Genomic DNA, 26441 nt, shown 5'->3' with positions numbered 1-26441 from the left:
TTCTGCGCTCTCATCATGGCGGCGCGGGGCCATGTGCAGGACCCCAACGACCGCCGCCTGCGGCCCATCTACGGTACGGACCCGCCGCGCCCCCGCCGCGGCCCCGCCGCCGCCGCCGCCCCGCCGGGCCCCCCCCCCCCGGCCCTCCCGCGCTCCCGGCCCCGCGGGGGCTGCGCGGCTGCGGCGCCCGCCCGGCCGGGCCGGGGTCCCGCGGCGCCCCGGGGCTGCCCCTCGGCCCGGGGGGAGCGGAGCCGCCGCCGAGCTGACCCCGGCCGGAGCTTTCTGCGCTGCCGCGGAGGAGCCGGGAGTGGATCAATCCCCGGAGGAGCAGGCGCGGATGCCCCGGAGTTGTGTTGGATGTTGTGGCACGGAGCGGTGACGCTGCTGGGGGATTGATTGGGAGGCAGAGAGCGGTGGAAGGGGACGGTGTCGTTGGGAGTTGTCCGGTGTTGTTGTGTCCCCGGGTATTTCAGAGGGTGTTCTGCGCTCTTGGGGTTGCTTCGGAGGTTGTAGGCAAAGCTCGGCTCTATGCAAATATGGAGAAATAAAAGGAAAACACTTCCCCGGGCTACGGTGGCGTTTCGTCCGTAAAACTGAAGATTTGATGGAGATTGGGAAAACGTTGTTAACTTTTTTAGCAGGGATGAAAACCTCTCCCTGGAGACGCGGAGAGCTGCCCTGGTTTGGGCTGGGCGTGCTTGGGATGTGCTTTGCTGGGCAGAGGATGGTGCAGTACAGGCTGAGCCCGTGGTGGGTTCCAGGAAAAGGGAGGGAGATGGTTTTATTCGATCAGAAGTGTTCAAGTTCTGTGCAGTTTGTCTTTATGTAACGATTTTAAGGGTTTTTTCCTTAGTTTTCTATCCGTGCTGTGATTGGCAGTTTCATTGATGTGCAGTTATTTTTGTCACAACCTGTGTGAGAAACGGTGCTAACAGAAAAAATCTGGGTAAATTCAGCCGATGTGGAAGCACACGATGCTGAGCATCTCGCTTTGTTCATTTTGGAGAGACCTTTGGAATTCCTTTCTGCTCGTTTGGAAAGGATTCTCTGCAGTGCAAGGTTTGATCTCAGGCTGTGGTGCTGCAGGGCCCGAAATAAATAAAGCGTGTGGTGAGCACACACAACTTCCCCACCTCAGCAGCTGGGGTGAGGTCCAAGGTCTGCTCTGGGTTCCAAGGTGTGCCTGGGTTTGTGCTGTGATTCCTCGACAGCTGTGGTTATCTTTGATCTTGACCTGTTCTCCCTTCACCTGAAGGTTCAGGTGTTTCATTTCCAGCCTTTGAACGTCCCCACCTATGAGCTAGCACAGGCTGAAGTTTATTTTCATTTTGCTTCATTTCCTTTGGAAGCTGCTTTGACTTCCAACAACCTGGCTGGTTAGGAAAATGCAGTCTCTTCATTCTGCTGTGTTTTAGGGAGGTTTGAGGGTTATTTGGTTTACTTTGGAACACCCAGAGCTGAGATGTTCTTGGCACAGCTGTTAATCCCAGTCAGGCAGCTCAGCCTGGGGGATAATTTGTGTGTCACTAAACTGGGTGACAGAGCCTTAAAGCAAGAAGCCTCTGATGTGCTGTTGAAACCTCTTCACTGAGAAATCCCCAAAGTTTTCATGTGAAGAGGTGGCACAGAGGTTTTCCTAAGTTGAAATTTATGGCTCCAAACTGGATTTCATGCCACAGTGTTTATTTTGGTGAGTGTGGAAGGGCTGCCTCGTGAGAGGTTTGCTGTGGCTGGGCTCAGGAGCCCAATTAACTCTGCTTTAAATACACAGCATTTACCTGGCCAGGGGAGCAAATGTGGGAGCTGTTTGACAGAAATCTGTAAATCACAATAGATGCACAGTTTGTGCTGAGGATTGCCAAGGATCACCCCTCAGTAAGAGAGTTCATTTATAATGAGAGTGAGAGGTTTGATGAGGAAAAGGTGTGTGGTGTGATTTCAGTTACCTGCAGGAGAGATGCCAGAGCAGTGTGAGCAGCCCCTGGCACATGAGGGGCAGCACAGCTGGGTTTGCTGAGGGAGGAGGGATTTTTGAGGGAAGGGGAGCACGTAGGGGTCGTGTCCTGATCTAAAACTGCTTGTTTGTCATTGTGTAATAATCTGAAAATTGTAATTCTGAGCTAAAAAAGGAGAAAATGGTATGGGGATAGTGGGATATCCCCCTAGGAAATATTGATGCTCCACAGTTGTGCCTTCAAAACCAGTCTGGGGGAAGGTTGGTGGCACTCCAGGGGGACAGGTTTGCTCAGCCTGAGGTATGGATGCTGTGGACAAGTATTTCCCACTTTGCTGAAGTGTATGTGTTTGGTTTCCAACCTCCTGCCTGTTAAAAGTCATTGAAAGTCTCCCAAAAACACACCAAATTAATTTCTACTTTCCCTGCTAAAGCACTGGAGCTGCAGTGCCAGCAAAGAGCTGTTTCTGCAGAATCCTCTCTATTGTGGCTCTCTTTTGTTGCTGTAATGATCTGTGTGGAGTAATTACAAAAGCTTGTTTGTTTGAGTGACTAAAACCAGTACAACGAGATGAATCCTTCATCCCTGAAATGACACTTTCCTGAATGTTTGGCTTAGGAGGAGCTGCACAGGGAAAATGTGGTTTGTTCTCAGCAGATGCTCCATGGTGAAATTGGAGGTGGCTTTCCTGAGTGGCCTTGGTGTTGTGGTGTGATTCTGTGTGTGCTCTTCCTCTGCAGATTATCTCGATAATGGCAATAATAAAATGGCAATCCAGCAAGCAGATAAACTGCTCAAAAAGCACAAGGACCTTCACTGTGCCAAGGTGAGTGGGGCTGGGGGGCACTGAGCTCATTCTGCCTGAGTCTCAGGGTGTTCCACTGTCCCTTTTCCCACAGTGATTCCCGAGCCCTCTGGAATGTCTCTGTTCCAGCCCACCTGTGTCTTGTTTGCCTGAAAATGGCCTGGTAGGGACTGGAGTGTTGGTTCCACCTGGGCTGGTTGTCAGCACCACTCCAGGTGACCTGGGCTTTAAAAATGCCTCTTGGAGCCCTGGGGTTGGGATCAGAACATCTCCTTGGGAGGAAATGGCTGACGAGAACGTTCCAAGGTGAGCAGGTGTCCCAGAGGAGCTGTGGATGCTTCTGGAGTTGTTCCAGGCCAGTTTGGAGCATCTTGGTCCATAGAAATGTCCCTGCCCATGGCAGGGTGTGGAGCTGGGTGATTTTAAGGTCCCTTCCAACCCAAAGCACTCCAGGATTCCAGGGTTTTGCACCATTTGCTCCTTTGCTTGTTCACCACATTCCCTACTGAGGGAAAGGCCTCTGTTCCTCCCTTTCCTGAACGTGTGACTCTCTTTCTGCTTCTCTCATTTCCCTGGGGGTTCCCCTCTGCACTTCACTCCACTTCTACATTTTGAAAGCTTCCCAAGCTGCAGAGAGTGGCATTGACCTGAATCTCATTTATGTCACTTCTCTCTGGCCAGTTTAGAAAGAAGACTAAGGAAAATTGCCACTTTGCAGCCTCCAGGTAGAGAAAACCATGTGGTGATGCCTCAGGGCAACCTCAACATTTATTAAGAAGTCAGATCCCCTCTTTGATGCTGTTGCATTTGAGGGTTTTCCTCTGCAGCCACATGGATTAAAAACTGAATCAATCCTGGTGTTCTGCAGAGGGAATGAGGTGGTTGGGCTGTTCCCAGCAGGACTGAGAGGGTTTCCAAATGCAAGCTGTGTCTGTGAGAGCTGCCTGTGTTGTGCCCACAGGTGCTGAAGGCCATTGGCTTGCAGAGGACTGGCAAGCAGGATGAAGCCTATGCCCTGGCACAAGAGGTGGCAGCACTTGAACCCACAGATGACAATTCCTTGCAAGCACTGACCATTCTGTACCGGGAAATGCACAGACGTGAGTTTGCTCCTCTCCCAGAAATCTCTTTGTGTTCATCTTCCTGAGGGTTTGTGCCCCAGTTTGGTGGGAAATGTGTAAAATCCAGGATTTGTGTATGTGAGAGACTGTTAAGAGGCTCAGAAGTGAAGTGATGCCTGTTGTAATGCCTGTAAGGCTGGAGTGATGTTCATAAAGCAAAAAAATCTTCATTTGAACTTATTATGAACACAATTGTGTGGCAGGTCCTAAATGAACCATGTTGATAATGATCCAGCAGCCTGGGAGTTCACTTTTGTCAGTAAAACTACTGGAATTTCTTACCAGTAGAGTGACAGAGATTGCAAATCCCACAGGCTGTGATGAAAGGCCTCAGGAAAGTGGTGAAAAACAGGAGGGAAATCCTAAAATCCTGACCTCCCAGTTTGGCCACATCAGCTTTGCCAGGTTCCTCGCAGTGATTTGTACTTTCAAAATCCTGAATCATCAGTGTTGGAGGGATGGAAGAAAGTTTCCTGTACTTTTCTGGAAGATGCCAGCCCCCCTGTCCTGCCTTTCTGCAGCTTGAAGAGTTTGCTGTTGTTTCTGGCAGCTTCTTGGGGAGTGTGCTGTGGTGGTACCAGTGTTTATTGTGGAGTTTGGTGGGTGGTACCACCAAATTTATTGTTGAGCTGCTGGAGAAATGATCCAGGGGTGAAACAGCTTCAGGAAAAGGTGTTTGCATCAGTCTGCAGAAGAGAGTTGGTTATGCTCCCCCAGTTGATTTCTTTGTGTGTGTTTGTGGAGTTAAAGCATCATTTGTTGAGCAATACCAACATTTTTGTGTATTTTTGACTTCAGTATAAACCCCTGTGAATGACAAGAGCCTCTCTGTGATTATTAACAATTTCCATTAAACTGAGCTTTGTAACTTTCAGCTCTCTGTAGCTCAGGAACTGGTGGGTGTGAGGCACTTCCACTTTTGGTCCTGCAAGAAAATTGTGATTAGATGTTTTCTATATTTGTGTCAGGGATGTATAAACTGTGTGAAAGACAAATGACATTTGTTTTTCTGTTCCTACTCTGAGCTACAATTGTTTGTGTAAGAAAAAAGAATATGGAAGGATGAAAGTGTAAGAAAGTTTTGCATGTTGTGCTATCAGAAGTGTTTTATCATGATACACCTGTTATTAGAAAGTTTAGTGTGAAACAATTGTTTAGAGTTCTGATATAGGCAATTGGGAAACAGCAGGATATGATTAATATGAGTAAACCTGTGATAAGAATAATTAATTTGCTTTTAGGCTCTGGAAGAGTTTGTTTTGATACATGATTCACATAGAGCAGTTGTTCTGCCAGCAGGAGAAACTTTCATTCAGATTGATGCTCAAAAATAAAGAACAACCTACTTTAAAAGTAGATCTAAAATTCTCATGAGCAGTTCAGTTGCTGCTGTTGAACTCTATTTTGATTTGAGTCTATTTTGAGGCTTATTTAGAGTTTTATAAGCACTTTCCTGATGTTTGCAATGCCTGGGGGACAGAGCAACATTTTGGGGCTGTTAAATGTAATTAATTGCTGTTTAGGGCATCCCTGGTGCTCTTTAGGGAGCTGTGCTTTAAAATATTCCTAAGTTGGTCTTAACTCCAGATCTGCTTTTGGTTTAGCTGAGCTGGTGACAAAACTTTATGAGGCAGCTGTGAAGAAGGTGCCCAACAGTGAAGAGTATCACTCCCACCTCTTCATGGCCTATGCCAGGGTTGGAGAGTACAAGAAAATGCAACAGGTATGACCAAAAATTTGTGTTCTGGCTGGTTTAAAGTGTGTTTTTCTCTGTCTTTTACTCTCATTTATGTGTTATGAGTAATCTTCCACAAAAGCTGAGCTGGGTTAATGCAGAAGTTAAACTCTTGGTTGGCTTTTACAGAGAGGCTTGAACGTCAGTTTTTGGAGGTGGATTGTCTGAGACAAAAGATTTGTGAACTTAAAGCTGTGTCTTTTACTGATCTGTGGTTTTGTAGTTGCAGTACAAAATAAAGGAATTCTGGAATAGGCACATCTATGATGAGCTTCTGATCCTTGTTTTCACATTTAACTCTGGCCTCAGTTCTCTGTTAACTTTAGGAAGATAAATCCTCCCCATGCTCTTTCTGAGTATCTAAAACACAACTTGTATTGATGGCATTCAGTGAAGAAAAACTAAAAAGTACCTGAAATATCCCCTGTCAGTTGGCAGCACAGAGTCACACTGCTGGTTTTGTTTTCATCCCTTCCAAATTTACAGAATGTCTGTAAATGGAAGATGATTTTCAAGGCCTGTGTGCTCACTCTTCTGTGTAAAAAAAAAGCACAGAGAGCCAAGAAATAAGTGCTAAATTCCCTCTTGTTCCTGCTGTGGCAGGTTTGGCCTAAATAGCTAAAAAGGAGTTATGGTGTACCTGAAATGAGAAACCTCATGACACAAACCAAACTTTAGATGTGATAGATCACAATCATGAGTGGAGAAAATGCCACAGATAACAATAATTAACATTTATGTGACCTTTTGTATGTCTGGAGTGACATAAAAATGTGGAGCTCATTAAATTACTTTCAGTGTCAATTGAATCAAATCATCATTATCAGTGTCACATTGTCAGAGTGGGATGTTGGCCTGTGCTTTTGGATTTAGGGATGTGAATGAAGAGTGTGTGGATGGTGACTGATTTGGAATGAAAATCAACCCCAGTGTCCTGTGCTCTGAGGTATTCTAGCTGAAAACCCTGGAAAATGCCAACTGCAGTCAGGCAATTGTAGAGAGAGAATATTGTGTGTAGTTTCTTGAAATTACAGATTTTCTAGGGGTAAAAGTCTTGTCCTTTGTTACATACAGGTTGTGAGGGAAATGTGGGAATAGCTGTTAGGGAAAATCATTAATTCTTTGGCTCTGCTTTGATTCAACCAAATTATCTGCTCAAGTTTTGCTCCCCCTGCTTTGCACGTGGAAGTGACTCCAAATTTGGGAGTGTCAGTGGTGAGAAGTGAGAGTTGAAGGGCAGTTCCTGGGTTTGCTGTGTCCTGCAGCACTGCAGAAATCCCCTCATTCCCAAAGAACAAATCTGCTTCCTCCTGGAGTTCCCAGTTCAAGCTGGCAGCTGTGTGGGCAGTCAGTGCTGGCTGCTGTTCCTGTCAGACCTCCACAGAGTCCTTGGAAACATTTCCACCCTCTGTTTTTCCTCAGGAGTGGGGAAAAATCCTCCATGTGCAAATCCCCTCCCCTCACTGCTGCCCGTCACGAGATCTGAGCAATGAATCCATTTCAGGGATGATGGAATTTATGCTTTCTGTTTTTCAGGCTGGAATGGCACTTTATAAGATTGTTCCCAAAAATCCATATTATTTTTGGTCTGTGATGAGCCTGATCATGCAGGTGTGTGCAGTATTGGGTTTGGCTGGGTTTTGGGGTTTTTTTTTTCATGACTGCAGTGCTGGTGCAGAAACGTTCTGAGGGAAAACATGATGATTTTGGGTAAAATGTGTGTTTGAGCTGTTTCTTTGTGATGCTGAGAGAAAGACTGAGCCCTCCTTAGGTAGCATTATTGTTGTGCTCCAAAATAAACTCTGAGGTGTTTTTATAGTCCAATTTAACTCTTGCCTTACCACCTTTATACAATTGAATTATTCTCTCATCTGTACTGATATCCACCTGTCCTTTCTGATACCCACCTGTCCTTTTGGCAGAGATAATGAATAAATCCTCAGCTATCTGCAGTTTCTCAGTCAGAATTGTTCCTCTTTATGAGGTTATAAAAGCTCTTGGAGGGAATAAATGAGAGCTCTGGAATTAGCAGCAGCTCTGCAGGAACAGGCACAGATCAGCTGTGCTGCTGCTGGTTGAGGCAGCACATTTGGGCACTAAAATTCAGACATAAAATCAAACAAAAAAAAAGCTTGGAGGGTTTTAATCACATCCTCTAAAATCCTGTGCTGTGTAAAACACAAAAATGTTCTGGCTCCATGTTTTTACCACGAGGTTTGTGTGCTCAGACGTGCAGGGCTCTGGTGGATCTGATCAAAAATGAGCTTTTTCTTTGCAGCAGTTTTATTGCTGCCTTTTCCCAGAGCAGTGGCACTCTCAGGTCACAGATGGCAGCTCCAAACAGGTGGCTGGGGAGGATTGGAACACCTGGGTTGGGTTTTTTTCCTCTTTTAAAGTGAAAAGAGCAGTGGGTGGGACATCACAGAAAGCTGCTGAGCTGTTACGATAATCCCTCTCTTCCTCAGTCTATCTCAGCACAGGATGAAAACCTCTCCAAGACAATGTTTCTGCCACTTGCTGAGAGAATGGTGGAAAAAATGGTGAAAGAGGACAAGATTGAAGCTGAGGCTGAAGTAAGGCTTGGTTTGAGCTTTGTTGAGACAAGGAATGCATTGTTTAAGGGAACTTGATTACCTTAAAAAAATTAAAATAATCAGCAGTGTTTTGGAATTAAATATGAATGTAGGGGATAGAAGGAAAACCAAAAGCTGGGCGTTAGGAGGGCCTCAGAACCTTGTGGCTGAGGCAATTTTTGGTGTTTGATTTGACTGATGAAATGCTTTGCTCTCTGGGAGGCCCCAGGAAAAACCTGAGGACTAAGAATGGAAAAAAAGACCTAAATCTGAGTCTTGCACCCTTTGGGATACTAAAGATAGCTTTGCAGGCCTGGTATCCCCTATTTTCTCTTTTGGCACACCTGGGTATGTTCTTCCTGGCAAATGTCATTGCAGTTTAATCTTTCTTTTAAGGTGGAACTGTACTACATGATCCTGGAACGTTTGGAGAAGTACAAGGAAGCTTTAGATGTTGTGAGGGGAAAACTTGGAGGTAATTTATTCTTTAATAAATCAGAGTTGTGTGGAGAATACAGCAGTTCCCCTTTGCTTCAGACTTGCAAAAACAAAATAATTTTAGGAAGCCTGACTTAGCACCAGTTTTATCCTCAGTGTAAACTCTGGAGGTGTTGGTGCAACCTGGTTTTGCCAAATTTGTTTATGGTTTTAAACACTGCACAGGCTGAGCTTTGCAGTGGTAAATTTGGATTGTGTTCTTGGTTGTAGCTGCCATCTTCAAAACTGAAAAGTCTTCAATATCTGCATTTTAGAGGAGTTTACCTGAAAATTAAAATGCAATTGTGGAGGTTTCCATGGGAAATCTTTCTGAGGGCTGCTGCTGTGTTAGACCTGGAGGTTTGGTGCTGGGCTGGAATGAGGGGGTTTGGGCAGGGCTGAGCTGAGTTTTCCCTGTTTTTTGGTGCAGAGAAGCTGACGAGTGAGCTGCAGAGCCGGGAGAACAAGTGCATGGCCATGTACAAGAAGCTGCAGCGGTGGCCCGAGTGCAACGCGCTGGCCAGGAGGCTGCTGCTCAAAAAGTGAGAGAGGATTCCTGCAGTCCTGCAAAACACGTGGAACAAAAAGCCTCACTTGTTTGGGAATGGCCTTGTTTTCGTGGCTTTTGTGGGTAAAATAGGAGAATATTGGGAAGCTTTTCCAAAGATTGCACTCTGAAGTCAGGGAGAGTCAGAGTCAGGACTGGAGTTGCTGCTTTTTATAAGCAGAATGTAGCAGCACATTAATGCAATAAAAGGTGACTTACCTCCTTATGTCTAAATTCTTGATTGCCTAGCTCTGACTTTGCAGTTCTCATCCTGTCCATGATTTACATTAAATTTTCTTGGTGTGAATTTCTCCCATTTGGCCAGACTTCATCGTGGGAAATGTGTTTAATGCTTGGAGCAGATGCATCAGCAGACAGAACATTCCAGTGTGATCAAATCTGTCTCAGAACTGTCAGGAGAGATGTGGGGTTTGCTTTTGAATTTAGCTGTGCTCTCATCTTAGATATAAGTTAAATGCAGAACAGAAACTTCTGCCTTCACGTTTTGTGGGGATGTTGCTGAGCTCTGACTGGAATGTGAATTTTAAGAGGAGAGTTCATAGCTTGCCTCACTTCTGAATTGAAATGGTTTTGCTTAATATTTTTCCAGAAATTCAGGATGATGGTGTTCCTAAGATGTGAGACCTTTTCTAGGGGAAACAATTTTATGATTACAATTGGGTTTTTTCTCTATTATGATTATGTGTTATTCCTTAACCCAGCTTTGGCAAGAAATGTAGCTTTAGCTGTTAATTCTTTAGGCAATTCCCTAAATTTTGTCCTGTGCCTGATTTTTGTTTCAGCTCAGATGATTGGCAGTTTTATATAACTTACTTTGATTCAGTGTTTCAACTCATTGATGAATCCTGGACGCCTCCAGCAGAGGAAGAGCAGTAAGTTGAGAATTTTGCTGTGGATTTGTTTTCCCTTTTTGCTACAGCAAATTGCTTGGGTTCATTTATTCAATATTAGAGTGACTTCTTGATGTCAGAGCCCAAATGGTGGATTTTTCCTGCTTTGTATTGTGTCTTTTCCCTGCTTTTATCTGGAGGCTGGGAATGGTTTATGGGAGTAGTTTGTGCATCACAGAACTCTTCCAAGCTCCTGTTTTCTGTATGACTGAGTTGCAGAATCCATCATTTCCCCATCTGGGAGCATGCTGAGTGTGTGTTATCAGTGGGACCTCCCTTTGTGCTACAGCAAATTGCTTGGGTTCATTTATTCAATATTGGAGTGACTTCTTGATGTCAGAGCCCAAATGATGTGTTCTCCCTGCTTTTATCTGGAGGCTAAGAATGGTTCATGGAATTAGTTTGTACATTACAGAGCTCTTCCAGCTCATGTTTTCTGTGACCATGTTCACAGGGTTCCCAGGAAGAGGGAGGAGATGAGGATCTGACTCCATGTTTCAGAAGGCTTGATATATTATTTTATGATATATATTATATTAAAACTATATTAAAAGAATAGAAGAAAGGATTTATCAGAAGGCTGGCTAAGAATAGAAAAAGAAAGAATGAATAACAAAGGTTTGTGGCTCAGACAGAGTCTGAGCCAGCTGACTGTGATTGGCCATTAATTAGAAGCAACCACATGAGACCAATCACAGATGCACCTGTTGCATTCCACAGCAGCAGATAATGATTATTTACATTTTGTTCCTGAGGCCTCCCAGCTTCTCAGGAGAAAAAATCCTAAGGAAAGGATTTTCCATAAAAGATGTCAGTGACAGTGACCGAGTTGCAGAATCCATCATTTCCCCGTCAGGGAGCGTGCTGAGCGTGTGTTATCAGTGGGACCTCTCCAAGAACCCTTTTGTCTGTGTGTTTGCAGCTCTCTGGAGGGGGAGGTGCACTGCTCCATCGAGCAGGCTGTGAATTTCATCGAGGAGAGGATCTCAGAGGAGTCCAAGAGCTCGCGGCCGCTGCGGGGACCGTACTTGGCCAAGCTGGAGCTGATCAGGCGCCTGCGGCACCGCGGCTGCAATGATGAGTACAAGCTGGGTAAGAGCCCTCCTGGGGCTGGAATTCATCTCTGCACAGGGCACAAACTTGCTCCTAAATCACTGAGTTAAATGCAGGTTTCATCAGGAAAAGATAACCTGTTGTTGCGTATGTAAAGAATTTGAAAAGCATTGGAAGGTGAACTTTGAAGAGTGGAATGGATTTTCAGATGACTTGGAAAAGCCAGCAGGGAGGTTTTCAAAAAGACCTCAGGGATTTAGGAGCATCCAGTCACTCACACTGTATTCCTAGTGGAAAGTCTTGCTGGTAGTGCTGGAATCTCTGGGTGGGTTTTGATTTAAGTTTTTATGGCAACAAAGCCAGGTTTTGCTTTTTAAAAACCTGCATCACAAAATGGCATTTAGGGAATCAATGAAAGGCAGTGTGATTAGAGCAACATCTGTGCTATTTCCTGATTCCTTTTGTTTTTCCATCCCAAAAGAAGCCACGGTGAGATGAGTGGAGGCTGCGTGTGCCTGCCTGGGATGCTGAGCTCTTATCTGCTAAAGGAGCTTGAATGAAGCTCTTGGGCTTTTTTTAATGTGTTCCTTGGTTACCAGAGACATTGAGGCTCTGTTAGAATCTGCACTAGAGCAGCTCTCTGCTTTCTAAATCACTGTAATCTTGAAGGGAGGGAAAAGAAGAAAGAATGAACAAAGATTTCTCATAGTGATTTTACAGATTTCACTTCTACTGGAGGCTGTTGAAAAGGTGACCTGGCCTTTTTCCCTAGGTGATCCAGAAGAACTAATGTTCCAGTACTTCAAAAAATTTGGGGACAAGCCCTGCTGTTTTACTGATCTCAAAGTGTTTGTGGATCTCCTCCCAGCCAGCCAGTACACAAAGGTAAGGAAATAACCAAGAAGTGGTGGCAGGAACTGCAGTGGTTGTTTGCACTCTGATCCCTTTATCTTAAAATACCTGTGGATCATATTAAAAGATTGGAAACATCAAATTTTTACTCTCTGCTTGAAATTCAGAGAACTCTTTGTGCTGTAGAAAATATCATGAACATCTGAACACTTGAGAAGTTTCATTCAGAGGATTTTTACTGGAGGTTTAAAGCTAAGTTTGATCCTGCAGAGTCTCAGATCTGGTATTCCTTTGGCTTTTTTATTCCCATTTTTCAAGGTGTCAGGGTGCTTTGAGCTCCAGGTTTCTGTTTAATGGGAAGAAGCTGCCCCCTGATCCCATGCAGGGATGTCACAGATGCTTTGCTTGGCTCTGGCAGTGCCAAAGGGACACAATGACCCCAGTCCAGGGTCATGGAGGCATCTCTGGCAGTTTTTTCCAGACTCTCTTTCTGAAACAGCTCTCTGGAAAAGAGTTCCTCTGAAAAGCCCATTTGTGCAGAGTCATGAGCAGCCTGGAGTGACTTCAGCAGCTGGGAATTCTGTCACTCACCCCAGTGTTTGTCTGAGCCTTTGTGTCCAGGGATCAGCACTGGGGAGGGCAGAGAATCCGGGATCAGCCAGAGCCTGGGGGTGAAATGTTGGTAAACAAAGTGGAGGTGACAAAGTTCTCTTGGTTTATTGAGGTATTTTTTGACTCCTAATTTTAGACTTCCCTAATGGGAGCAGTGGCTCTGCCAGGGGTGGATGTTGCTGTTTTATGTTTAAAGTTGTGTTTTTAGCCCACTGGGCAAGAGATGTGGCCAGCGGGATATTGAACTCCTAGTCCTGGAAATGGTGATTCCATTGAAAGGGAACCCTGAAGTACTGAACAGGTTTCATCCCAACTTTCCAGGGAGCAAATTCAAAACCAGAAGTGGAAAAATTATATTTAATAACAGTTCAGATTTCAGTTTTGTCACAGTGCTTGTAATACCATGACTCTGACTTCAAAATTCTCTGTCTAGCCTTAAAACTGCTGCTGATTTTACTCAATATATTCTGGAATATATATTGTGTCAAACTGATGTATTGGGTGGTGTTCTGGTTGTCCCTGAAGCAGCATCTGCAGCACTTTAGCTTGGTCAAGGACATGAGGAGCTGAGGTTTGACAGGAAAGTTCCACTTCAGTAGCTGAGATCACGATCTTGCTGGGCCACTGACATGTGAGATAGTCCAGAAATAATGGTCAGGACACCAGCCTTGACTTGCTAGAGGTGTAAATTGGACAGTAGAGGCAATGGTGGGGTTGACCTTGCTCAGCTTGGCAGAGTTTCAGACTGAAAAGATCTGTCAACACAGCATTCATCAAATTCTTTGGGAAAACTGGAATTGGTGTGTGCTGTGCTTGCTGCTGCTCCTGAGCTTTTTGCCTCAGGCTTGCATTTGATGCAGTTCTTCTGTGTCAGTACCAAGTGTAGTCAAAGCAATTCATTGGCTTTAACTCAGGTTTCAGTCTGCAGACAATATTGGGTTTTAGAGCAAGAAGCTGCTGCCCAGCCCTGTGTATTGTGAGGAGTCTTTTGTCTCCCATTAAAACCAAACTATGAGAAGCTGCTTTTCTTACAGCTTAATTGCAAAAAGGAGTCGTTAATCAGAGTTGATCACCTCACTGAGAGTTGCACATTACTTCAGAACTGAGGGAAAATGTAACAGTGCAAAACCATCCTTGCCTGGAAGTGTGCTGTGAAGCCTGTCAGTAACTAATTATTTTAATTGCATCTCTTGTTACCACGAGTGTTAACAGGTGCTTGAACTCCCTGGTGTATCAATGAATTGGAAACCTTCCTCTGATTTTTCTTCCCTCCATCTGTTTGATGAAACTTAATAAAACCTCAAGCAACTCAAAAGAAAATCTTGAAGGCTTTTCTTGAACCACAGATTCAGTGTGGCATCAACATGGATGTTCCCAACTTGACTTTTTTTGGTTTGATTGGAGGGAGGAAATGTTGCTTCCCCACCTTGTGGTGCAGCCCTGCAGCCTTTGCCACCTCTGTGGTGGTGTTTGCAGGGGTCCCAGGACAAGGGAAGAGATGAGAATGTTGATTCTGTGTTTTAGAAGGCTGATTTATTATTTTATGATATATATTATATTAAAAGAAAATTATATATTAAAACTATACTAAAAGAATAGAAGAAAGGATTTCATCAGAAGGCTAGCAAGGAATAGAAAGGAATGGGATGATAATAAAGTCTTGTGACTGACCAGAGTCTGAGACAGCTGGACTGTCATTGGCCATTAATTAAAAACAACCACATGAGACCAATCACAGATGCACCTGTTGCATTTTACAGCAGCAAATAATGATAATGTTGTTCCTGAAAAGATCCTGATGAAAGGATTGTTGACCCACGGGGGTTTCTCTTGCAGTTCATCCGGCAGCTGCTGGACGTGATCCCGCTGGCGGCGGCGGCCGAGAACGAGGTGGCTCTGCCAGGGGACATCAAGGCCCTGCAGCAGCACCTGTGTGTGGTGCAGCTCTCCAGGCTGCTGGGCATCTACCACGCCATGGAGAAGAAGCAGAAGCTGGCAGTGGTGCGGGAGCTGATGCTGAGATACCGCCACGGGTTGGAGTTTGGTGAGGAGAATCTGTAACGCTGATAAAACTTGGCGTTCTCCTTTCTGATTCTACCATTCACCTTCCCTGAATTTTGGTTCCTTTCATTCTTTTTCTTTTCCACCACATATCTTAAAGATAAATGAAGCTTTTCTGGGTAGTTCAGATGGTCTGTGTGTACTTTGCAGGATTGCCTGTGCTTTTAAGCAAAGCCAGGTTTTCTCACTGAAGCGCATAGGACACATTTGTGGGCAGGAGTTATTAATTTATAAATCTTGCAGCTGTGGGAGTCAGTTCTGCTTCCAGCAGATGTCAATGTTTGAGGTGCCCCAAAGGCCACTCAGTGATGTGTGAAGTTGTTTGGATTTTAAGACAATTCTGATTTTATAAATTAAAATGTGCTCTCTGGTCCTGGTGCCACTCAGTAACCCTGACTGTGAGATCAGCTGGCTGCAATTAGTAATTAGTTTTAGTAATTCAAGAGTAACTGGGTTTTTTTCTCTTTTTAGGGAAATCTTGTTTGAAAACTGAATTGCAGTTTTCAGATTATTACTGCCTGCTTGCAGTTCACCTGCTGCTTGATCTGTGGCTGGAAGGTATGTTCCCAAAATTGTGCCTTGCTCCTGTTCCCAAAATCCAAAATTGTGCCTTGCTCCAGTATCTCTGTGGGAGCCTGGCACAGGGAGTCCCTGTGGCCAGTGGGTGCCTGGCAAGGATTGTTAGGCCTGGAGCTTTCTGGGTTGGGTTTTTTTTTTTTGCAATATGAGGTATTTCAGTAGTCCCTCTGATCAGCTGGTGTTTGCCCTGAATCTCACTGATGTCTATATACAGATTTAATTTTTCTGATTAATTCCTTTTTTCTCTCCCTTGGCACGAGTTGTGCTGACAACTCCTTTCTGATACCAGAAGTGTTTTGAGAGCATTTTTCTCTTCCTGACGTACTTTGTCTTTTGGATCCCTTGTTTCTAGACTTGCTGGGACCTGTTCCCTGAATTAAATTTGCCTGTACTCCACCCTTGCTCCTTCTGTTAGTCTCTTAATCCCACAGTGTCCAGTGCTGGGTGTCCACGTGTATATTCCTGCCCTTCTATCTGTTACACCCTTGTCTTTCCCAAGGAAGATTTAATCTTTAACCTGACTAAATCCATGGTCAGGTTTCTGGCAGAAATGTGGACGTTGGCTCTTTAATTCCTGGCTCTTTTCCAATGTGCAAGCTGGAATTCCCAAACAGCCCAGGATTCATCAGGAAAGGTCACTTTGCCTGCAGTGTGTGCTCTGTGCAGATGTGAGCTGGATATTCCCTGGGAGGGATTATTCCCCCAGCATTCCCTCAGGGAGCAGCTGGATGCTGGAGCAGGTGTTCTTTGGGCACACTGCAATCCCTGGCAGCGCCCTGAGCCTGGCGTAACGCGGGCAGAGGGAGTTGTGCCAACTGTCCCTGCTCACACCTGCCCGTGCTGTGTCTGTCACCAGGTGAAGAGGCAGCTGTGTGGCAGTGCCTGACTCTCCTGGAGGAGGGGCTGTCTCACAGTCCCTCCAATGCTCAGTTTAAGCTGCTGCTCATCCGGATCTACTGCAGGCTCGGCGCCTTCGAGCCCGTCTCGGAGCTCTACTCCAGCCTGGACGCCAAGCACATCCAGCACGACACCATCGGGTGGGTGGTACATACTGAGAATAATCACTCCCTCCTGATCAACCCATCCTGGCAGCTGCAGCACCCTCTGCCACCCAGATTTCAGCACATTGTCACATTCTGGGTGCATTGTCACAGTTTTGGGTGCTGTTTTGGGGTTTTTGTGAGGCACGTCCACTGCATACTCCCCCTTTCTCTAGGGTGTCTTCCCCCATGTGATTTTGAGCTGTGTTGGATTTTTTTAGAAGGAAATTGGTGAAATGGTTGGCGGGCTGCCAGTCAGAGCTTGGTGTTCCAGCTTGGAAAGCAAACACACCCTGGTGTCATTGAGGGTCTCTCACTGAGAGCAACTCTTACACCCTTAACGTGAAAAAAGAACTCCAAGCCCTCACATACTGCTTTTAAAAAATTGAGAATTCATTCCACTAAAAGCCTGAACTTGCCCATGAGTGCTGTTAATGCTATTAAATGTCCAGCTGTCTCCTGTGCAGCTGCTTGCCAGGGCAGTGGCTGACGTTTGCCTCGTGCTGTTTGTTGCAGTTATCTCCTGACACGCTACTCCGGCTCCCTGGGCCACTACGCTGCTGCTTCCCAATCCTGCAACTTTGCACTCAGGTTTTTCCACTCCAACCAGAAAGATGTAAGTTGAAAGAAATCTCCTCCATGACCTTGTCACACAGCAAAGTGTCTTTGAGAAGCTTTAGGGCTTTAGAGAAGCCCTGTGCAAGGCTTGTGCAATTGCAGTGGTTTAAAGCACAACAAAGAGCAGTAGTAGGTGCAGCTTTGTGGTAAAGGTTGTCCCAACCTGCATTTCCTACTACAAGGATTTGTGAGTTGCTGCTACGTGAGGTTTTGCTTCAGCTTCCTTTCTGTTAAAGCCAGTTTTAATGCTCATAAAGCAGGTATGATTGCTTTTAAATTAATGCTTGTCATTTTATGCAATAAGTGAAGTGGAAATAAGTGCTGGTGTCATAAATTTGGCATTTTGGAAAGTGAGACAGCAGCCAGTGATGATGGGTCAGGATGGGGATGGCACATGATGAATCCTTTATGTTCCAATCACTGGAGCTGTGTGTTTTCAGTGGATGGGGAGGGGTGCTCTTCATTTTAAGGGGACCTTCCCATTCTGAGGAGTGGGAAGAAATCCTGTGTGTTTGTATTTCACACTCTGGGTGGGCACTGTTGAGAGGTAGGTGAAAATTATTTTTACTTCCTAAGAAACAAAGGTGCAATCCAGTTTTAAATCTGGCTAAGTTGGCTCCAGAGGCTCTGCAGTCACACACTTTGCTTTCCCACTATCCCAGCAATAGATAAAAATACAGAATTGTCTGTACTGAGCAGTAAAGGATCTCACACAGAAATCACTCAGAAGCAGCAGGTTGCTCTGTTGGCAGCCCAGTGGTTCCTGTGTACAGGATTCCCATTTCCCTGTGCTCAGTTCCTGTGAGCTGTGTCTGACACAGAGATTTTCCTGAGGGATGCACATGGATTGTTCACTCTGCTCTGCATCCCTCACTTGCTCGTTTTTTTCCTACTTGCTAATAAGTTTTGGATTCCTGGGAGTGAAGCCCTGGATCCAGACATCGTTTTTTTACTGAGGTGTAAGTTTCAGTCTTGTTTAAAAGTCATTTGGTGGATGTTAATGAAAAACATCCCTGGAACCAACTGTCTGAATGAAAGCCACGACTGCTGGGCGCCAGGTGGAAAAGTGAACTGAAAAAACTTCTGGATGTGATTCCTCTGCTTGGGAACAGTGTTGTAATGCATCAAGAAATCATCTTTCCATGGAAGACAATGAAGTAATTGAGGTGTGGTTCCCTTGGGAGCAGGTTATTCTCTGGAACTGAGTGATGGAGTGGATGTGGCAGAGAAGAGTTGGATGTCTCCAGTGGCTGTTGGCAGGAAAACACAACTCATGTTCCAGAAATCCCAAAAAGGTGTTGCCTTGCTGCTGCACCTTCAAATGCTGGGATTTCAAATGTTGGGATTTCAAGAGGCCAGCAGTGGTGCAGCAGGAGGACAGAATGCCTCCTGTGGCAAGATGAGCATGGGACTCTGGAACCACTCACATCATACCCTGGAGATGGTGTTGCAGCCAAAGGACAATGAGAGGATGTTGCTCCAGGTCTCCAAATCTCTCCTGCTCTGGACACTTGTCTCCTAAAGATCCTTTAGATGGGAAATGCCTCAAAAGCTGTTCAAGGAACCAGGAATTGCAGGAGGTGAAGGCTCAGTTCAGACTGCTGTTCCATGAGGATGATGGTGTGACAAGAGTGAGGATGAAGAAGAATTCCTTGCCATAAATCATGTCACAAGGTCAGGATCTGCTCCCATTTCGTGTTCTGCTGTGCTTCTGCTGGGGCTGCCCCTTTGTGCTCAGGGTGCTTGGAGCAGCTCCCACTCAAGCCCCACCATCACATCTGCAGTGTTAAAAGGTGTCTGTCCTTTAAAAGTTCACTTTTTACAGATTTCTGCTGCTGCCTGCTCCTGCCTAGGTTGATGCTGAGATTAGCTGGGATGTCACAGCACAGAGCTGTGTGTGGGACTCTGCCTGGAGCAGGAAGTGTGGGATGTAAATGAAGTCTGGCATAAAAATAGAGCTCCTGAATCAGACTCCTTGCTTTGGATAAATCCATTCTCCTGACTTGCTGAACTTCCCAGCCTGACGTGAATCCTGTGTCAGAGTGATCCCATGAGTAACAGCCCTGTAGGCTGTGTGCAATCCTGCCACTATTCCTGCTCTGGGAGAGGATGCCAAGCACAGGGAGGAGAAAGAGAGAGAGAGAAGGCAACATTGCTATATTTGGCCAAAACTAAAAAGGCAACTTTATCCTCCTCAAGACAGTCCTCCTTCAGCTATGCAGAATCACCAGTAATCTCTCTAATTTTCTTGTGTCCATCCATCTTTAATCTCTCCAGATACTGCAGGCAAACCTCACCAACCTGTCCTGGGGGATTTAAAACCCACGTGGATGCAGTTGAATTAGAGCCCATAGTCCCTGACAGTCACCTCTGCAAGGCTGTTGATCAGAGAGTATGTTGTTGAATTTCTTGGTTTAGAGGGGAAAAAAAAAGGAGTTTTAGATCTGTGAGTGTTGCCTTCTGATCTCCCAGAGCCTTCCAGTCGAGTTGAGCCTGTTGGGACCATATAGAATTCAGTTAAGCAGAAGCCTTTTTTGGTGCCTTTCATCTTCAGTGCAGTTCATGAGCTTGTTCAGAAGAAAATAGTTATTTGCCAGGATTTCTCAGTTATGGAGTAATTCTGATGTAAAAACTCAGCTATCACTCATGGCTGGGAGCAGAAACAGTTCACTCTCTGTCTACAGTTTACATTTTCATTAAAACACTGCTTGTCTGGAGTTCCTTCATCATAAAAATCTCTTTTTTTGGAGATTGCTTGGACTGAAGTTAAATGTTAGTTGCCTGCCTTGTATTGCTGCATTTCATCAGAGAGGAAAGCAAAATATCCCATGGACCCTGAGAGTTTCCTTTGGTGTTTGTGTTGTGCCATGTACATACTGTATGATACTGTATTTAAAACTCTAATAAAAAAGAGAAACAAAAGATGTGTGAGTAATTTTTTTTTTTTTATCTATGTTGTGGTGATATGTGATGCTCAGTTTCAGAAAATCTGGGCTGTATTTCTTTTGCCTGGAATTATTTCTCACAATGAAATGATGATTTAATTATTTGAATCATGCATCTGAAAGGAAAAGGAAGGGAAAAAAGCACCTCTTCCCTGTGAAGTATTTCTCATTGTGGTGACAACAATGTGATGTCTTGTGTTGGTTTGGTTGTTAAACCTCACTAGCCATGGAGCATCTGAGCATTCCCAATTTAAAGTAACAAAACTCCCTCGGTGACTTGGAGAAGCAGAAGCTCAAACTCCTCCCAGGGATTGAGGATTTTCCAGGTCCTGCACCTCTGAGCTGATAAACCCACAGAACTGCAGTTCCTTGGCAGTGACCTCGTTGGTTGTTGCTGATTTGGGAAGTGACTGAGGAGAGCTGGTGTGTGCTGTGTTGCAGACCTCAGAGTACATCATCCAAGCCTACAAGTACGGGGCGTTCGAGAAGATCCCGGAGTTCATCGCCTTCAGGAACCGCCTGAACTCCTCCCTTCACTTCGCGCAGGTTCGCACCGAGCGGATGCTGCTGGACCTCTTACTTGAAGCAAACATGTGAGTACAGCTCCTGCCATGGCAAAACTGGGAAAGGGCCAGGAGGGCCTTGGGGAGTTGTACCTGCAGAAATCTCAGAGCTGCAGCTCTGCTCCTAAAGCTTCATTCGGATTTTAATTGCCTTGGGTTGGACCAAGGAGGTTTAAAAAAATTCCTTTGTGGGAAGGGTTGGCAGGTATTGGGATGGGCTGCCCAGGAAAGCAGTGGAGACATGCCTGGCAGTGTTCAGAAAACATGTGGGAAGGCACTGAGGCTGTGACTTAGTAGGGACCAGATTGGTGATTGGACTTAGTGATCTTAAAGGACTTTTCAAACTTTGGGGATTCTGTGATTCTGATTTGCTGTCCCTTCACATCCTTGTCAGTGCCCTGTGTGTCACATTCCTGACAGAGGGAAGAGCTGAGCAGTGCACAGAACATGAGCTGTTAGTGAGCTCCTTTCCTTTGCAGTGATCAGATGTTTGATTTATTTATGAGAAATAATTTTAGTGCTGCTTGTTCTTACCTACAGATCAACCAGTTTAGAAGAAAGTATAAAGTCCATGAGTCTGAGCCCAGAGGAGGATGACATTCCATGGAAAGATCTGCGTGACAACAGAGACCTGACAGTCTTGTTTAGCTGGGATCCAAAAGACAGGTGAGTAGAAATATCCTCATCTCACACATAGCAAAGAAATTCTTTCCAGGGCAATTCCAATATTTCAGTGTTCCTTGGGCTGGCTGACTTAAGCACCATCCACCACATCTGACAGTGCTGCTCTGTTAGATATTAATTTTTCTGCATTTCTGACCATTTGTTCTTCATCATACAGATCTGGGGAGCTTTTTGGGTAGGCTTTTGTGCCTGGAGCATTTGCCTGAAAGCTTTGGTGCCTTTCCCTAGGGACATTTCTGAGGAGCACCGGAAGCTCTCCCTGGAGGAGGAGACGCTGTGGTTGCGAATCCGCTCGTTAACGTTGAGGCTGGTGAGCGGGCTCCCAACCCTTGGTCACACCATCCAACCAAAGAACTCTGAAAAGACTGCAGAGAACGGTGTCTCATCCAAGATCGACACCATCCGAGCCCTGCTGCAGCAGCTGGAAGCGGCGGTGGATTCAGGGAAGAAGTTTCTAGAACAAAAAATCCAGGTACCAGCGAGGCGAAAGCTCTCCCCAAAGGTTGGCCGTGAATGCATCGTGCAGGCTGCAGAGTGCATTGAACTGCCCCTGGGTTTGTGTGTGTGACTGACTGGGAGATGTGCCAGGCCCTGGTGGGATGAGGAGAAGCTGCAACACCTTTATCTTTTTCTTTGCTTCTTGCCTAGTATCCTGTCCTTGGCCCTCCTCCTACCCGAATGGCTGGCTTCTTCAGCAATGGCAGCTGTCAGTGCCAGACTAGCTTGTTTTATCTTGTTAGTGATATTTATGAACTAGATACCAATGGCTTAGGTAAGTGTTTGGGGCAGGGGTTTGACCACATTGCTGTGGTGTGTGGTGGGAGGGAGCCACATGGCTCTGTTGAGTCTGAAAACTGCTGGGCGTTGGAGGATATGGACTCAAAACTGTTACTTGTGTGTTAATTTTCTGTCTGAAACTCAATTATCTGAGAGCCAGTGCCTTCTTTTCATGTTTTATGTAAAAGAAGGCACTGGCCTATGTAAAGTCTTCATTTTTCTACAGTATATGGTGCTGTAATACTGGCTCCTCTTTGAATGCACTTACATTTACTTTTGAGTACTGACACTAAATTGCATTAAATGCCTCTTGAACGTCTAGAAGCAGAAAATAAGAGAAGTTGTAGCTTATCATTTTTAATTTCTTTTTTTTTTTTTTTTTCAGAAGATTCAGCAGAAATCCAGGAAAGAATAGGGAATAGTTTCAAGTCTTTAGTAGAACGCCTGACAGGTAAATGGTAACTCAAGAGCAGACCCTGAGGCAGAGCTGCCTGGCTGTCTGAGGATGGCTCTGGAGTGTCTGCAGGGCTGGGCTGTGGTGATGCATCTGCAGACCCTGTGGAAGCTTGAGAACAGGGCTGGGATTGCCCTTGGCTTGTGTGCTGAGGCTGCTGCATGCTCAGATCGTGCTGTGCCCTTCAGTGCATTGATCTCCCAGCCTGGGCAGCTGCTTCTCCTGGTGCTTGGGTCAGGGGGGCTCAGCAGGGCTGAGGAAATGTTGGTGATGAGCCAGGACTCAGAGGAGATGGAGAGGACTCAGTGGTCAGTGCTCTGACAGCTCTGGACACTCAGATAATGCACATTTAAAATTATCTCCTCCATCTTTCACTAAGCCTTTTGTCTTTTTTCTTTTCAGACTTGTTCAATAAATGTAAAGGTGATTTGATTGAAGTCAGAGATGGCACCTTGAAAACTCATCCAAACCTGTTAGAAAACTTAGTCTTCTTTGTTGAGGTAATTTTTTTTCCCCCTTTGGAAACTAGAAATTTGGGAGTGCTGCAGGGTAGAAATGTTGGGACTGAAACACAGTGCAGGTTTGATCTCAGACAATCAAGAGAACTCATGAGGGATTTTGTTGCATATTTAATCATGCTGGCTTTTACCAGGAACACTAAAATGAGTTGAAATCCTCCTCTAAAAGCAACTTAGAACACATTTTTACCTTTCTTCCAGACGATCTCCATTGCCCTGTGGGTATCAAGTTACTGTGACAGTGTCCTCCGACCTTTTAAATCCAACCTGCAAAAAAAGAAGAAGAAAAAAAAAGAGAGCAGTGTAGCAATGGTACAAACAATGTTTCTTTCTCTCTCCCCCCACCCCTAATCACAGTTTATTTATTCTGAAAGAAAAATCAGGGTAGATGACATGAACTGGTGTTCATAAACTTGTGGAGGTTGATGTGGGTAATGGTTACTTGGGGCTAATTCTTGCTGTTTAAAATCAGTGCCATGTCATGTCTGTGACATCATGTGACAGTTTTTAATGAGAAATACACTTTAGAGTGTCATTGACCTTCCTGCCTGGAATGTACCACAGTAAACTTGTCAGCTGGGAGTGTTTATCTGGGGAGCTAAATTATAGCTTAGCACTGGTGGGAAGAAGGAATTACATATTACAAAGTGAGTTATATAAAGTGGACATTATTGTGTGTTTATAAATTCAAGACCTGTATTTGTTTTTGTAGCCACCTGTATTTACCCATTTCCTGGATTATGTAACTGAACTCCAGACATTAACTTCCAATGTAATAGATCATATCAAAGGGCTTGAAATCATTCTGACTGCACTAAAACTTGAAGAGCTGTCCCTCAAGGACACTCTGCTTTTACAGGTAAGAGATTCCCTGTGCAAACACTGGTCCTCAGGAATTTCCTTCTGCTCTTTGAGATGTTGGAGAAAGTTTTAAAGGGGGATTGAAACAGTTGCTGTGGAGTGAGTGATTTCTCTTTTGCACTTTGCAGGAAGAAAAAAAGTTTACAAAGACTGTGCAAGGGAAGGTCCAGAGCAGTTACCATCACTCAGTTCAGGAAATTGGAGAGCTGCTGAAAAAGAGACTTGATACCATTAAAAAACTAAAGATTTGAGCAGTGCATCCCTGACAGACTCCACAGGGGAGTGACACCAGAGTCCCAGACAGAAGCAACATCCACTCTACCATCACTTAAATCCAGAACTTCCTCATAATGCATGAAGGACTTAAAATCATGAAAGAATTTTTTTAGGTATTACAGATGTATTGAGCTGATTTAAATTATTGTACATAAAAGAAGCAGGGACCCTTCCTGGGGTTTGACCACTTTTTATACATGTTCATAAGCATATTGCAACAGGAGAAAAGTCACTTTCTTCCCTTTTGATCTCTAGAACCAACTGGAGATGGTCTTTAGAAGCAGCAATAGCAATCCAGTGTAAAGCATCTATCTCCAAGGATATTTTCATCACCATACAGTGTTCATAACTTTTGTATGGTCCTTGCCTTAGAAATGCAGGAATTGTAGATGTCCACGTTGAGCCACCTCTGATGAACTGATCTGGCTTGGAGCTGCCTGTTTTGTCTGCAAACCACCTGGTCCTGCTGCCAGAATTCCAAGTGTTGCTCCATCAGGGAGAGGTGAGGCCTCTGTGGTGGGCTGGGAATCATCCAGAGCTGGGGCAGGATCCTCCAGGGAGGAGGTGTCTGTGCACAGCTCGGGAAAACTGCAGATGTGATGAGGAGCAAACTGCAGAGAGAGAGAGAGATGGGAATGGGTGTTTCAGCAAAAAAAAAAAAAAAAAAAAACAAACACAAAAAGAGAGACCTTGTAAATAATGGCTGCAGTGAAGTGTGACACTGCGCTGGTATCATGTCAGTTTAATGTCAAACAGCAACGTCATGACTTTTAAAAAGTGTATTTAGATTACTGAAACTTTAAGACTTCAATATTTTAATAGAAATGGAATCCTATTGGCTTTGGTTTTAAGTTGGCAGAGGTAACTTTTGCTTCCGCTGTGGTCTGAGGCTGAGCTCCTTTTTGTACCTGTCTGCTTGCTTGTTGCAGTTGAACTTTGATTATCCAAGCACTGGCCCATGGAGCTTTCTGTTAGAAAGTGTGACCATATCATCTGCTCCCACAGAATCTGCATTTCTGCTGGGTTTTTTTCATGTTCAAAGAGCAATGCAGCCTAAAATTGATAGGCAAAAAAAAAAGTTCATGTACCTGCAATACAAGGGACAGGTCAGACCCAACAAATTCCTCATCTCCTGGTTTAGAGCCACAGGTATCCAAGTCTAGATTTAAAGTTTGAAGAGAGCTTGACTGCCTTTGTCATCTCCTCTGTTTTGTTAGTAATGCTAGAATGTTGATGAGAGTATTTTTTTAATAAATCCCCTGTATTAAAAAACAAAAAAAAAGTCCCATAGCTGCTCTTGCTGGATTTAGTTTGGCTTTGCCCCATCCTGAAAGGGAAAGAAGAAGAATGTCTGCAGGTTGTCAAATTGTAAAGGATGTCCTGATGGTTGAATCACAGTGTCTGGTAAGTGCTCTGGGCTGGAGGAATACCAAAATGTGTTAAGTTTGTTTTATAGTAATACTTTTACTGAAAAAAAAAAAAAAAAGAAAAGAAAAAAAAGAAACAGAACTGTCATGTTGTATAGAAATATCATTTTTGAAAGGAGGGTGTGCTCCTTGAATTAAAGCAAGGCTGGTGACTGGAGGTGATGCTGTCAGGGTGAGTGAAACCCCCCAGAGCTGGGCTGGGGCAGTTCAGAGCAGCCCTGAGCCAAACCAGGCCCTGCCCTTCCCAGTCAGGGCCACAGTGGCCCTGCTGCTGTCCCTGTCCTCTGATTCCCAAGGGCTTTGCACAAACACAGCAAAGGTGACACAGGGGACAGTCCCAGGGCTGATCCAGGCTGGAGTTTCCTTCCACTGCTGCTACACCAGGTTGAACTCAGTCAAATCAATAAGCAATGGTGACAGTGTGAGTGAGGTTTAGGATTAAGAGAACCAAGCATTTAAAATCCTCCTGTGTGCCTGAAAGCAGAAGCTGGGTTTAAAAAAAGGTTTCCTGCATCCCTTGAAAGCAGAACTGAAACTGGAGGGGATTGGTGTCATCTGAGGCAGGGGCTGGGACAGGGTGGAACCATGGCTCTGTCACTTCCAGCACAGGGAATTGTGATGTTCTCAGTGGGACATGACAGCCTTGGCAAACAGGACTTTGGGGCTCCTCAGTGGTTTCTAAAAGCAGAGGCTGTCTCTTCCCAAGCTGTAGTTTCTCTAGGAGGAAACAGTGTACAAAAATGACTCCGTACTCACTGACTGGGGGCTTGCTTGAGGGAGAGTTTCTCTCCCCTATAAATTGTGTACAGTTAAATATATTATATATTTCTTATGAAAGAGCATTTCCCCTCCAGAATATGTCCCACACAGACCTGGTAAGAAATTCAAGCTATAACCCATTGCTGCTGTTCCCCTTTTTTCCACTCTTAGGATTTGTTTTTGTTGGTTTCGGATTTTCTTTGGGTGATGAATTGAAAAACATACCTAGAAGAAGCTA

The 26441-nt window shown here is 44.9% G+C and overlaps 1 protein-coding gene across 1 annotated transcript; it reads left to right on the top strand.

The window, feature by feature from the left end:
• The first annotated feature begins 6 nt into the window (after positions 1-6).
• Positions 7-26068, top strand: NAA25 (N-alpha-acetyltransferase 25, NatB auxiliary subunit). The gene is made up of 24 exons (XM_058037035.1): positions 7-73; positions 2696-2781; positions 3722-3860; positions 5486-5604; positions 7153-7227; positions 8082-8189; positions 8586-8664; positions 9097-9208; positions 10017-10106; positions 11047-11216; positions 11950-12062; positions 14478-14685; positions 15174-15260; positions 16138-16318; positions 16838-16937; positions 20326-20477; positions 20988-21113; positions 21360-21603; positions 21780-21903; positions 22294-22359; positions 22765-22862; positions 23082-23192; positions 23593-23739; positions 23870-26068. Exons 1-24 carry the CDS (start codon positions 16-18, stop codon positions 23990-23992), a joined length of 2916 nt encoding a protein of 971 aa, XP_057893018.1. The 5' UTR covers positions 7-15; the 3' UTR covers positions 23993-26068.
• Positions 26069-26441: the final 373 nt, after the last annotated feature.

Source organism: Melospiza georgiana, chromosome 18 (assembly GCF_028018845.1).
Source record: "Melospiza georgiana isolate bMelGeo1 chromosome 18, bMelGeo1.pri, whole genome shotgun sequence".
Classification (NCBI taxonomy): Eukaryota; Metazoa; Chordata; class Aves; order Passeriformes; family Passerellidae; genus Melospiza; species Melospiza georgiana.
Note: the sequence above shows the minus strand (reverse complement) of the source record. Positions and strands in the feature narration are given on the sequence as shown.

What these genes read in the sequence shown, in the direction of transcription:
- NAA25 (XM_058037035.1), top strand. Translation starts at nt 16, where the DNA reads ATGGCGGCGCGGGGCCATGTGCAGGACCCCAACGACCGCCGCCTGCGG. An exon ending in CAATGATGAGTACAAGCTGG is followed by an intron (nt 11,217 to 11,949) that starts GTAAGAGCCCTC and finishes CTTTTTCCCTAG; the next exon opens with GTGATCCAGAAGAACTAATG. An exon ending in TTCTAGAACAAAAAATCCAG is followed by an intron (nt 21,604 to 21,779) that starts GTACCAGCGAGG and finishes CTTCTTGCCTAG; the next exon opens with TATCCTGTCCTTGGCCCTCC.